The sequence below is a fragment of the Cladophialophora yegresii genome (genome assembly GCF_000585515.1).
Source record: "Cladophialophora yegresii CBS 114405 chromosome Unknown aczIN-supercont1.2, whole genome shotgun sequence".
NCBI lineage: Eukaryota > Fungi > Ascomycota > Eurotiomycetes > Chaetothyriales > Herpotrichiellaceae > Cladophialophora > Cladophialophora yegresii.
In genome coordinates, this window is record NW_006913046.1 from 789605 (window position 1) to 802412 (window position 12808).

The window sequence follows — 12808 nt, forward strand, 5'->3', positions numbered from 1 at the left end:
CACTGCCTTGTACAAGCACAAGCAGAGAAGGACATAATCACTGGAATGCATGCTCCTGAGTAGAAGCAAAAGGCTTCTCAGCAGTACGAGTTCATGACCGGGTGTGTGCACTCGACACTATATCCAACAATTGGCGCTCGTTCGAGATCCCGTGCCCTGCTTCGCTTCATCGCTTCATCATTCCATCGTACCTCGTAGAACATGTCCATCAGTCGTCCTCATGCCCATCACAACTTCCTCAGGTAGATGAGCCTTCATTCCCATTGTGAATGGTGTACGTCAGTCGACCTCGTTCACACCCGAACTTTCCAACCAAATGAAAGTGGTTTCTGCTATCCCTCACGCGTAATGAGTACAGCCCCTCGCGTGCGCAGTGTTGCCCTCTGTCCGAATGGCACTGTAATCGGCACCGCACATGTAGCAGAACTCGAAGCCACAGCCGCCTATTGACAGTCAGCCCAACAGCCAGCAAGCCAGGGGGGAGGGGAAGAAGGGGAAAGGATAAGGAAGGAAATGAATGAATGAATGGGGGAGGACTGAAAAAACTCACGACTCCTCGCCCGCGAATGCGCATCCTTGCCGCACACGATATGGTCGCACCCTTCGATCCGCTCGTACGGCAATCTGCACTTTGGACATTTCTTGCCCGTGGCCAGCACCGCCGCCGTGGCGGCTTCTTCTGCCCTCCTGCGTTCAGCGCCCAGGGCCTCTTCGCCCCGCGGACACGGTTCGTCCCGATGCCGATCGTACAGCTGGTTACATTGGATGCAGGTGTCTTCTGCACAGACCGGGCAGCGGACGATGGTGATGGCCTTGTCTTCGTCCTCGTCCAGCCACGCTGCGCCCGTGCAGCCTGAGTTGGCGCACTTGACCGTGTTGGCGCCGTCGTTGAGGCAGAGCTGGGCGAGCGAGGCGTCGTACACGACGAATCTTTCGGGCGTGGCGTGCTCTTGCAGGACGCTGTGGCCAAGCATGTCGGCGCAATTGGCCGCCCAGCATTTCACTTTGGCCGAGGGGAATCTGTCGTTGCCCTGCGGGAACATTTGGGACTCGAGGTGGCCGCGTAGACAGTCGGTGCAGATGATGTCGTCGTCCCAGCCGTGGTTGGCCTCACAGGTCGGCGACAAGGCGGCGTGGATCGCGTTTCGGTCTTCGGGCTTGTCCGAGCATACCGCGCAGTCTTTTTCTCTCCAGGCACGACGGCGTGCTCGGATTTCTGGGGCCTCGAGTTCTTCTGGCACGTTCACGGCATCTTCCGGCTGCTCTCCTTCCACTGCATAATAAGTCCGTGTGAGCTCGAGCTCTTCCAGTCGAGCTACGAGGTCGACTCGTTGGACGTCAGATAATGGAATATCGTCTTCTCTTTCCACCAAGCTGAGGATGGAAAGCATGAACCTGTCTTGACGGACAAGGGGCAGCTCGGCAACTTTCACCGGGAGAAAATTTAGCAAGACGCGGAACATCTCGTATGGAGACGACCCACACAATGCCAGAGAAAGAGGAGACGGCTCTCGGGTCCAGAAATCCGAAGGTAGCTCTGCATCGCACAAAAGTACTGTAAGTGTCACAGCGAAGAGATCTTCAGCAACTCGGGGGTGATTGAACTGTAGAAAGGCGTCCAGTGGCGTCCCCTCCATGAAGAGAGGAGAACAGTGGCCAGGACTATGTTCGGATTGAAGAAGTAAATGCATTGCTTCGTGATGCTGCTGGCACGTCGCAATATGTAAGCTTCCGTCATTTTCTCTCGCACCCTTCTCGATCAGAGTCTCCATTATACCGAGAGAATTCGCGACAGTGGCCATATAGAGGGCCGACCTTCCGTCCTGGTCTGTTGCGTTCGGATCGGCTCCAGAGTCCACGAGCGTGTTGACTAGCGAGAACCGCTCATGCTGCACCGACAGAATCAGTAGCCTGTTCAGAGCCTCCTCTTTTAGAGCGAATCCAGTGGTGTCTGACCAAACACCGGCGGCATTGAGTGCGTCTATCTGTAAGACTCGCAGGAGAAACTCGATTCGTTGCTCAGCGCTTTCTCGTTCCAGCCTCGTCTCGTCAGAATTCATGATGGCAGCGGCAAACATCTGTTCGACACCGTTCCGGTCGTTGTCACAACAGGTCCGGGGTGCAAGCAATCGGAGACCACCCTTCATAAAGAAGAAGGAAAACATCAAGGTGGTGCCAACGCCTCGACCTCTCGGGTTCAACATTGCTCCCAGGAGACTGATAATGTCGGACTCCTCTAGCTCGACACATTCGGCTTCGGAGGCAGGGAAATTGATATTGTACAAACAGGCTTGGTCTAGGCTGTCATCGGCCTGGGATATGTTCGAACCCCCAGAAGAAGACCGATCCTGGTTCCGGAAAAGGTGATACAAAGCTGAGAACCGAGATCGCACAGGTGGGTTGCTCTTCAAAACCAGCGAGTGAATCTTCGGCTTGTCAGACAGTCTGCAGACGTGATAGAGTGGTGATCCAGCCCCGTCTATGAATCGAGCTCCATTTTCTAACAGTAATTCGATAATCTCTGAAGTGTTGACCTCATAGCGACAAGCGTTGTCAGTAGGGTCAAGCCGCGCAATCGCGTCGAGGCTCAGATCGCGAGATTCCTGCGAAACCTCTCTTCTGAGAAGGGCTCCGAAGACGACCAATGATCCCTCACCCTGAAGATTGAAACCATTGTCGCCTCCTCGAAGATAGTCTTCGCAAGCCTTGTTCAAGAGCTCTGTCGCGACAGACGTCTGGACACATTGGGCGAGCAGATACGGGAACAGTTGAACATTGCCATGCCTCCATGTCCGTATCATGCACTCACCCTCCTTGTATTCGACGGATGCTCCACAGCTGATCAAGATTCCGACATGATTGACGGCTGCGAATCGGAGGCCTGAGAGCGACAGAAGAGCGTTGCTGAATGACTCGGCCTGATCGAATCCTGCCGTACAGATCTGCTCGAACATAGCGCAAAGATCTTCCAGGTTGGGTTTAGGTTCAGCAAGACGCTTTTCAAGTACTTGGTGCACTGCCTGGAGTCCATCCAATGTTTGATTGTAGGGGAGAAGAGCATTTAGCATATCAATGTGCTCGAGTGCCGCGGCGGCTTTCAAGGGCTCTATTCCATATGCTTCAACTGAACCACCAAGTTCTATCAGACCAGCAATCCAGGTTGGGCGGTTATTCACTACCGCTTGAAGGAGAGCAAAGTCGGCAATGCCCTGCATTTCAGAACGCGTAGTGGAGTATCGAAGGAGTTCATCCAGCGCTCTGTGACTTCCAAGGACAATGGCGAGTTCAATAAGCGACTTTCGTCGATACACAAGAGGCGCCCCAGCAGTGCAGAGAAGCTTGCAGATTCTGGGTTGATCTAGGCGAACCGCAATCGACAAGCCTCGACCGAGGACCGTGAAATATTCGGTCTCGGGCATTTCTTTCAGCGGTTTCCACACTGGCTGGCGATTCTGATAATCGAACTCTTCACGCTGCTGAAGGAAGCGCGGGGCTTGCCACTCGGCGAGAATAAGACTGACGAGACGCTCGTCATTTATCCCGATCGCGTTCATCAACGTCGCGACGACAGAGTTTCCACTAGCACCAGCCTTGAGCAGGTTTTCCAGAATGACAAGGAATTCGCTGGAGTATTGCCGAGCCACATGCTTCCAGAGCATTTCCAGTTCACTGCCAGAGACACTGGTCGCGCCTAGCAAGGTGGAGATATATTCTAGCTCCAATTCGTCAATGGCTTGCTGCAGGACCGTCAGCACATCCGTGATGCTCAATCTGCAGCGAGATCTTGTACAGAGCAGGACCGCCACCTGGTGATCGTGCGCAAGGCAGGCGTGATTGAAAGCTCGTTGCACAACATCGGAGAAGAATTCGTCCTCCATACAAGACATCGCTTGGGACTCTAAGAGCACTTGGATGGCGGCAGGGGTGAGTGAAGAGGTTTGGTCCAACAGAAAGGAGGATAGCATATCTCTCGGAATTTGCCTGTCCAGCAGTGATTCAAGGACCAGCCACTGCTGAAAGACGATAGCCATACTCAGACATTCGTTGTACTCTGGCCGTGTCACTTCGATTGGCTGAGACAGGAGGTATTGTATCGTCAGAAGAGGCCATTGTTCGCCTGACGGGATTGCCTGTGAGCATTGCTCGAGGTGCCGTTTCAGCAGTCTGGTCGCAAGATGACTTTCACACGTACCACGTAGGTGTTGACGAAAAACCACTTTCAAGGCTTCAGCAGTCCGTGCATCCGAAAATTTCGAGTGAATCTGGAGCAAAGGAGGTATATGGACATCGGAGAACTGATTCGAGTGCTCGCTGGACAAACGGATAACTGCAAGCCCCTGGCTAGAAGTTGAGGAGTGCGATGGCACTGGACTGCTGAGCGGTCTAGACCTGACGACTAACTGGAGTCGATCAAGGTCGCAGAAATAAGCGGCGGTCAGGACAAGCTCGGTGAGTATGAGGCTGTCCATGCGTTGCGCCCATCTGATGCATGCTGATAGCAGCTCAAAATCCTCTGCACCCCGTTCAAAGAATTGATGGAAACATTCAACTTGGCGAGCACCATCATGAGCGCCACAAAGGCCCTCCATTGGGTTCAACTTGGACAGTATCATCTTCAGGCAAGCGACCGACACTGCTGCATGTTCGTCCCTTTCCTGAATGTGGTAGAAGAGAACGCGATGCCAGCCTTCAAACCAATGCGAAGCTGATTCGGGAAGGATTGTTTTCGAGAGACGTATTTTGTCGAAAATGCCGGCATCGCGGTGCTCGAAGACGACCGTAAGCGAAACGTCGTCACAGTGGCCACCAGCGCTGACCAACATATCCACCAGTTCGGGGTCTCGATGGTAAGAGTAATTGCAGAGTTCGCTATTAAGAGCCTCGTCCAGACACTGCCCTGTGAGACCCTGATTTATGAAGAGCCTTGCGAGTAGGCGACGGGGCAGAGTCTCCAATTGCCGGACACCTGGGAACGCTGCTTGTAAGCTCTGGAGGGACACTGGACGGGATAAGAGTCTCTGAACGATAGGGATGTGCCCTACTGAGACAGCCTCCACAAGAGCAGCACCGTTAAGATAATCGACCGAAGCATTACCATCGATCAGTGCCTCGACCCAGTGTACCTGGCCCTCTGAGGCCGCCTTGACGAGTTCGCTGTGCTTCCAAACGCCATCAGCCCCGCCAGCCAGCAAGCGACGCATGACTCTCTGGCGCATCTCCCTCTGGGCTTGTCCCTGCAGGTGCGAAATACGCGCAACTACTTGATCTGCTCCTCGGAGGTTACCAGCCAGCAGCGTATCAAGCATCTTCATATCTTGACTTTGACACACGAGCAGTAGTGGTTCGGCTGAGATCTCCACGCCATAAGACACCAAGAGACGCAGTATATCTTCTGCTTGCATTTGAATACAGTGACAAAGTGTTGCCTGCATCTCCTGATCTGACTGGGAAGATCGAGCCATGCTATCACCGAGGCAGAGCAAAATTTCCAGCATGTCCTTAGCCAGGCAGCTGTCCAGATCCGGAGCCTCTAGAACTTGCAAAAACAGGCGAGCGTCACTTAAAGGCCAGTTACAGGTAGCAGCAGCAACAGCGAAAAAAGCTGCTTTATCGGGAGAGCCGATCGCAGTGGCGAGAAGACTGTCACGATTCCAAGGGCCCGTGCCATCGCGAAATATCTGATAACCTGAAATGCTTCGAAGGAGCACATGGAGGGCAGCCGAGTCGCCACGTTGGATAGCGATGACACAGAGGTTGCCGAAAGCCTCATGGCGGAATGGCCTGGGAGCTTGAAGGATCAACTGAAATAGGCCAAGATCTGTTTCAGTAAGTCGAAACATGCAACCGTGATCGAGCGTGTTTGCATCAGCGCCATATTCCAGTAGCGCTGTGACGATGTTTCGATTGCCGCTGAGGACAGCAGATTCGAGGGCGGCGGTAACAGCTTCCTCCGCCGTGAATGGAGCGAGCAGCCGCACCAGGTTAACATTTGCGTTTTTGATTGCGGCCAACAGGAGATCGTCAGGTAGTGCGAACTGTATAGCAGACTGAGCGGCATCTATAGACAGTCTGTCGATGTAGATTTGCGCGACTTCGGTACAGCCGTCAATGTGTACATGGTTGCAGAGAGCGGTCAAAGTCACCGTCTTGTCCGGCCTGGTCAGTTTGGATTTGACTCTGCGGAGAAGAGGTTGAGATACGCGAGCAGCTGAGGCCTCTCTTTTCAGGTAGGTTTCGGCCAAAGCCTTATCGTGCTTTGTGATAGTCTCAACACGAAAGCGAGGCTGAAGGTCGATTCGTGGAGGGGCCGGTGCTTCCTCATAAACCCCACTCGTCAGCTGTTGGATTCTTGCGATCTTGTGAGCCAGCATTTGGCTGAGATCATTCGTATTCCAGAGTTGCGATATAGGGAGACAAAAGCAGCAAAAGCTCGACGAAAGTCCGGCTCTCAGGCTGGGATACAGACGATTTTGATATGGCTGCCACTAAGAGCGGTGTCGCCGAGCCTCGACAAGCCATGGCTCTTGAACAACATCATTAGACTTTGCGTTGGGCAAAAGAAGTGCAGACACATACGACCGCCACCAGAGTCGCTGAGACAAAGGCTTTAGGTATCCAATAAGCTGTTCCTCCTTCACAAGTTGGGCGCAACAAACGAGGCGTGGACTTGGAGAATATCGACCCGTTTTCGGTCGACATGTGTGCCTTGTGCTAAATCAGGCGTCACGCTGCCAATCAGCGTTCGCTTTGTTCAGCAATGCTAGGGAGTGCTTGAACCAGAGGCGTTCGTCTGCTCATAGCCCCCAAGCCCCGACAGTGGAAAGTAGACAGCCGGACGCGAGGCTGAAAGATAAACAACGGCATCTTCCCAACCTGTTGCGAATAAAGACTTCGGATCTCTCCTCTTGCCACAGATAAACTGTCTGACTTCAGATGCACCAGTCTACACCAAGCAGTTCCGATACAAGTCGAAGAATGCACGATGCAGTACCTCTGGTGGATCATAGGGTGGGTTGACTGTCAAGCCGTGATCATGCACTTGCGGAATTGTCCCCGTGTGCCACTGGGTGACCACCACAACCATCAGTTGGCACAATTGTAACCATTTAGTCAGCCTTGTGAGGCGGTGGGCGTTCAAAAGGCATCCCGGCGCAACTCGCGATGGTACATAACGGGGACCTCACCTAGCTGATCACGCAACGCTGGGGCGGCAGACATGAGGCGACAGACTTTTCACCTCAAGGTATTCGAGCGATCAGGTTCCGAGGCCGTTATTTATGACCTTTCAAACGCCGACTGTGTGACCATCACCCTGCCGGTTGCCTCCAGATGGACCTCGCAGCCACATTGGCACGAGACTCACACAGAGCTTCTCCAAGTTCTGCAAGGACGCGCATTCGTCCGACTGGGTGATCGAGCTGGTATTTGTGGACCCGAGGATGGGGTTATTGAGGTGCCGAAATACACAGTACACGAGTGGCGCCGTGCAGGGAATGAGGTTCAGAGAGACCTAATTGTTCGAGAATGGACAATGCTAGCAGATGGCCAGAAGGAGGTCTTCTTTCGGAACCTGAATTCGTCTTCAGCCCAGCTCTTTGTACGACAGACCCTCATTCATCCCAACGCGGAGCACGAGATGGCTGGAAAGTTGGATCATCTCGCTGCATTTGTGCTGCATTTTCCGTTCGTGGGACAATTGGTCAGTTCTAATCGGAGACGATGGTAGGCTTCGTAGTTGGATGGCAACGCATTTGATACTGGGGTTGTGCTCAGCAGTTGGGTTTTCGTTCGGACTGCGGGGGTCATACGATGAATACGTGGATAAGGCGCTGCTGCTGGACGCCGCAAAAAGTAGCGGTGGGAAGCAGACGTGGTAACGCCGAAGTTGCGTAAGCTCCAACCCAGGAAGCGGTGGAAGCGACACCGTCGCAAAGGCCTGAGTCCCTAAATTACAAGGTGCCTGTGTTGCGAGACTCGGGCCTGGCAGCCCTACAAGATTTGGTTAGGGCCTGTGGCTGCTGCAGACAGGCACCGTCTTGGGTGCCCCTCGCCTATGATAAGGTTGCGAGGGTCTTGACCGAACGCAGCTGGCGCGCATACTGTACTCGTCACACTGCCCTTTGGCATTTTCACAACTGCGCCAGCTTGGCCCTGGCAATACGACGTCGATGCCTTGTTCTGTGTTGCCCTCGGGATGACCACCTACCGCAGCAATTACCCTTCTTCTCGTTCCTTTCATGCACGATCCTACACATAGGCCGGCTGGATAACTACTGTAGTCCTGCATCTTTTGTGCAGAGCTAACTCTTTCAATGCTGACTGAAGCATCTGTATTACTCCTCACTTTAGGCATTCCAGGCTCGGCAGCCTCGTCACCCCCAGAAGGCGCCACGAAGGGCGAGCTCAGCTTCACAAGATACCATCAGTCCTGAGATCACCTCGCCTCCTTCGCGAATGGTCGCGATAGTCCCATCCTGCCTCTCGTGAAGGAGAATGCCACGAAACTACCAGCGAATGCGCGAGACCCTCTTTGATCTGTACACCGAACGCGACGCCCTACCTTGGTATTTTCGAACACTTGCTACCGCGGCCTCATGGCTTGCATTAGGCGGATATATTGTGTTCGCTTTGGTCTTCACCTCGGCCACCGATAACATCAAAGTACCGCGGACCTTCCTGACCGTGCTGGCTTCAGCCCTTCTCGTTGTCGGCTACGCTGCCAGCGCAGTAATTGCATACTTCAGCCGCAGTCTGCTGTTCCTCTTCGACGCTGTCCTTCTCCCGATTCTTACCTCTTCTTTCATGGGTGTATTTGCCACGGTTATGAACCACGCCCTTCACAAGAGATTTCCCATACCGACGCAGATCTATATATATGTGCCTCTGGTGATCGCATGTGCTACCACCCTTGGCGCGGCCGGATTGAGTTACATCATATACAGAAAGCTAAACAAAGTCAAAGAGCTGGATAGACAAAGGCGACAGCATGTGCAGCGTTGGGAACGAGGCTCCTACGGCAACTATGGGGATGCGACGTCCACAACGGAACTGCTGCCGACGAGTGCTTGGACTGCGAACAACCTACCCGAAGACGAGGCGCAGCGGAGACAGTTGTTGCGGCTATTACTCAACAGGGAAGCGTCGCGAGAGTCCCACAATGACCACCGCAACTCTCAAAGCACCTACCACATCAGTTGGCCAGCGGATGGCGACGAATCCCCTGGGTATGATGGACTGCAGGTTGTCCAGCCTGGCATGCGGCCTCGCAGTGGCAGCCTGCCAACGAATCCCAGCAGGTGGAGCGTCCTGAACAAGATAACAAGAGACCGGAGCCCGACTGTGGACAGCCAGAGCTTCAAGAATCCTCGAGAACGACGACGGGAAGAAATCGAGCGTTCGTCGATTCTGCTGACGCCGACGCCTGGAGTTGAGCATGGTGGATGGCCACAGACTCCGAGCTCAGGCAAATCTCCATCATATTTTCAATCCTCACAGCCAGCTTGGGCAACAGGATCCACGAGGTATGCATAGGGCAGGATGTTTCTTCAAAAGTGTTTGGCAATTTAGCGAGGCGTCTGGGTGTGGATATGGAATCTGGCGTGTTCCGGACAAACGAAAGTTAAACGAAGGGTTGGAAATGTATATGCCCTACAACATACCCGGACCAAGGGTACAGAGTAGATGATACCTAATTTACGTTGTGCATGATCCGGTGGAATTCGTCTATCGGTCCCCGATGCACATGGGCCATGCTACCGCCATGCTTCGTCCGCTTCTGCACGGAAAATTGACGCGAGTGCCTCGGCTCATCTTCACGTCGCCCAATCACACACGACGCCGACACACGTCCGTCAGCGACCATCCGTATATTCTGACCCAAGCCTTGAGCTGATGTTCCGGGATTGTGTCCTTGATGGTTGACTGCCCATCCGAGTCGGGCGACAATAGGATGAGACAGCCTTAGCAGTCGTCGAAGGTCTCACTTGAGGCTCTCAAATTGCACTTGAAATAGGCCTGCTCTGCGCTTTCTCCCACCCTCACCTCACCTCGCTCCTCTCGAACCCCGGTTGCAGCCGTCAAGATGTCGAAACACGCTACACTGATAAAGCCTCCCAAGGCCCTCCCTCACCACTCGCCGATCGAAAACGTCCTGTCTCTGCTGCCTCTCAGCGACATCGGCCCCGACATCTATACCAACGCTCGCCCGCTATGGCATCCTCCCGGCGCCCGCGGCATCTTCGGCGGCGCCGCGATCGCGCAATGCCTGTCCGCCGCCCAAGCCACGATCCCTCCCGACTTCACCGTGCACAGCATGCACTGCTACTTCGTCCTGGCAGGAAATAGCGAGATCCCGATCCTCTACCACGTCGAGAGAGTCCGTGACGGCAAAAGCTTCATCACAAGAACAGTGCAAGCTCGCCAGCGCGGGGCCTGCATCTTCACCACCACGCTCTCCTTTATGAAAAAGGACTCCGGCGGTGTTTTGCGAGTCGAGCACGCCGTCCCGATGCCCCAGGACGTGATCCCCCCACCGGACTTGGACTCCGCCCGCCACCAAATCTCCGGCGACGAGCGGCCGTTCGAATCCGTGCGCTCGCCCGCCCTCCACAAGGGCGAACCGTCCAGCCGGAAACTGCGGCAGTGGATCCGCGCCCGCGGCCGCATAAGCGACTGTCCGCCCAACGTGCGCGAGGGGGAATTGCAAAGCGGCCAACGCGCAAATCAACCGGGGGATAACCACCAAGCGCACCTCTCCGCGCTGGCATACATGTCCGACTCGTACTTTATCGGCACCATCTCGCGGGTCCACGGTCTGCAGCGATTCGCGAACAAGGGGAACATCGAGCGCCTGCTCAAACGGTTTCCCGGCAGCGACGCGGAGCGCAAACAGATGGAGGAATATCTCCTGCAGATCGGGCGCGAGGAGGAAGAGGAAGACGCGGAGCTCGATTCCTCGCGCACGCCGGCCCAGCGGCTGGAGCACCAGCAGGATAATCGGCGGGTCGGCATGATGGTGTCGCTCGATCATACCATCTTCTTCCACAATCCGCGGTCGTTCCGCGCGGACGAGTGGATGTTGACGGAGATGGAGAGTCCCTGGGCTGGGGATGGGAGGGGTCTAGTCGTGCAGAGGATCTGGAGCAAGGAGGGGGTGTTGATCGCTACGTGCACGCAGGAGGGCGTCGTGCGGTTGCAGCAGAAGGAGAGTAAGCTGTAGAATGAGCGGCGATGTACCTCCTTTTGAGATTCAAGCCCGGTGACCGATTTCTGATAGTTTCATCGACAGCTGGCGTTGGCGGCCATCTTGTCGGACATGCTGCATATGTATATGATGATACTGTAACTCATGCACTGGAGACCCAGTGAGTACAAATTTCGGGGCGGATAGTGTGTTTGATGATCCCGCGGCCATGGATAGCGTGTGCAATGGTGCCCGTCAAGCGAGTCTCACTTTGAGTTCCTTCATACGGAGTACTCGAGACCGATATCCACAGGTCGTAGCGTAGTAGGACAACATTGCCCTTCACGCTTGGTGCTATGCTTCGTTGGCCTTCCCCTATAGCTGGAGCTACGCTTCGAGATTGATGCCTCTCCCTCACACTTGAATACTCGGTTATGCCTCGAGATTGATCCCCCTCCCAAACCTCGCATACAGATGGGCTTTTAGTGTCGAGATCTCCTCCTTGATCCCCTCGAGCTGCTCCTCCAACGTCGACACCTCGCTCTCAATCTCGCCCGTCTGCTCGGCCAGGAGATCCTGCGCCTCGCTGAGCGGCAGGTGCATGAACGAGTCGCCGATCTTGTACCTAGAATTAAACCCGTGGATTAGAATCGGAACCACAGTGGAGCTGGAATAGAGGTGCCAAGTCATGCAACATGCAGGACGAGATCAGGAACACAAAAAAAGCTGGTCAACAGACCGTATCAATTCATCCTCATCCGCGAGTTCGAGTTCCGTGGCCAGTTCTTCGAGGTCTTCTTTGTCTTTCTGCGGGGTGGTCAGCGCAGCGCCCTGGCTGGTGGAAAAAAGATCCTGGGCGTTGGTGTAGTTTCGCCAGACGACGACAGTGACGGCACAGTGGTGATATCTCGGCCGTGCTGCTCTGCGTCGTGGTAATGGTGGTGAATAATGCCAACTACATACCTGTTTGGCACCCAGTTCCTCTTCGAGGGCTTTGCTCCGGTTATGCAGCCTGGAGAAGGTGTTGATCTTGTCTTGGTCCTCTTTCGTGACTTCTGCGTCTGTGGACTCGGACTCTTCTTCCCGCGAAAGCTGTGAGGGTCCACATGTTAGGATGAAGCGCGATAGAGCGGAGGCACAGGAATGGGGCCACGAATAGGGGAACCTACCACTCTTCTTGACAACATCGTGAGTGAGTGAATGAGTAGGTGTCTTTGGGTTTATGTCGCTAGCGGGGAACAGGTGAGTGGCTCTGAACCCTGGGACTCAAGTAGCAATAGTAAGGTTCACAGTCAGATACGATGGGAAGGGACGTAAGAGTGTGTGCTTTAGCTGTGTCCGCTGCACCCGAGGACCAAGTGAAGTTGAATGTTGAAGCGAATCATTCGTCCGAAATGGAGAAACTGACGTGACGGCGTCCAATCAGCTGGCGTTCTTTTCCGAATTTCCACTGCACGTTAGTTTTCTCCTTTCGACCAAGTACTTTCGACGCTTCCACAGGATCGACCTAAACGCCGTGTACTCACCGGTGCCATTGATCCATCTGCATACATCTGCTGACGCTCTTGAAGCCTGCCGTCCTCTGCATACATCTGCTGACGCTCTTGAAGCCTGCCGTCCTCTGCA

The 12808-nt window shown here is 54.4% G+C and overlaps 5 protein-coding genes across 5 annotated transcripts; 2 read left to right on the top strand and 3 right to left on the bottom strand.

Moving 5' to 3' along the window:
• Positions 1 to 339: 339 nt before the first annotated feature.
• On the bottom strand, positions 340 to 3887 carry A1O7_02202 (uncharacterized protein; the record flags this gene model as incomplete). Its single annotated transcript, XM_007756236.1, has 2 exons — positions 340 to 443; positions 551 to 3887. 2 exons carry the CDS (start codon positions 3885 to 3887, stop codon positions 340 to 342), a joined length of 3441 nt encoding a protein of 1146 aa, XP_007754426.1.
• Positions 3888 to 4341: 454 nt separating this feature from the next.
• On the bottom strand, positions 4342 to 6371 carry A1O7_02203 (uncharacterized protein; the record flags this gene model as incomplete). Its single annotated transcript, XM_007756237.1, has 2 exons — positions 4342 to 4366; positions 4402 to 6371. 2 exons carry the CDS (start codon positions 6369 to 6371, stop codon positions 4342 to 4344), a joined length of 1995 nt encoding a protein of 664 aa, XP_007754427.1.
• Positions 6372 to 8493: 2122 nt separating this feature from the next.
• On the top strand, positions 8494 to 9531 carry A1O7_02204 (uncharacterized protein; the record flags this gene model as incomplete). Its single annotated transcript, XM_007756238.1, has 1 exon — positions 8494 to 9531. The coding sequence occupies one exon, from the start codon at positions 8494 to 8496 to the stop codon at positions 9529 to 9531; it is 1038 nt and encodes a 345-aa protein (XP_007754428.1).
• A 550-nt stretch (positions 9532 to 10081) lies between these two features.
• Positions 10082 to 11218, top strand: A1O7_02205 (uncharacterized protein; the record flags this gene model as incomplete). Its single annotated transcript, XM_007756239.1, has 1 exon — positions 10082 to 11218. One exon carries the CDS (start codon positions 10082 to 10084, stop codon positions 11216 to 11218), a length of 1137 nt encoding a protein of 378 aa, XP_007754429.1.
• Positions 11219 to 11614: 396 nt separating this feature from the next.
• A1O7_02206 (prefoldin subunit 4) lies at positions 11615 to 12369 on the bottom strand (the record flags this gene model as incomplete). Its single annotated transcript, XM_007756240.1, has 4 exons — positions 11615 to 11807; positions 11922 to 11989; positions 12146 to 12274; positions 12352 to 12369. The coding sequence occupies 4 exons, from the start codon at positions 12367 to 12369 to the stop codon at positions 11615 to 11617; spliced, it is 408 nt and encodes a 135-aa protein (XP_007754430.1).
• Positions 12370 to 12808: the final 439 nt, after the last annotated feature.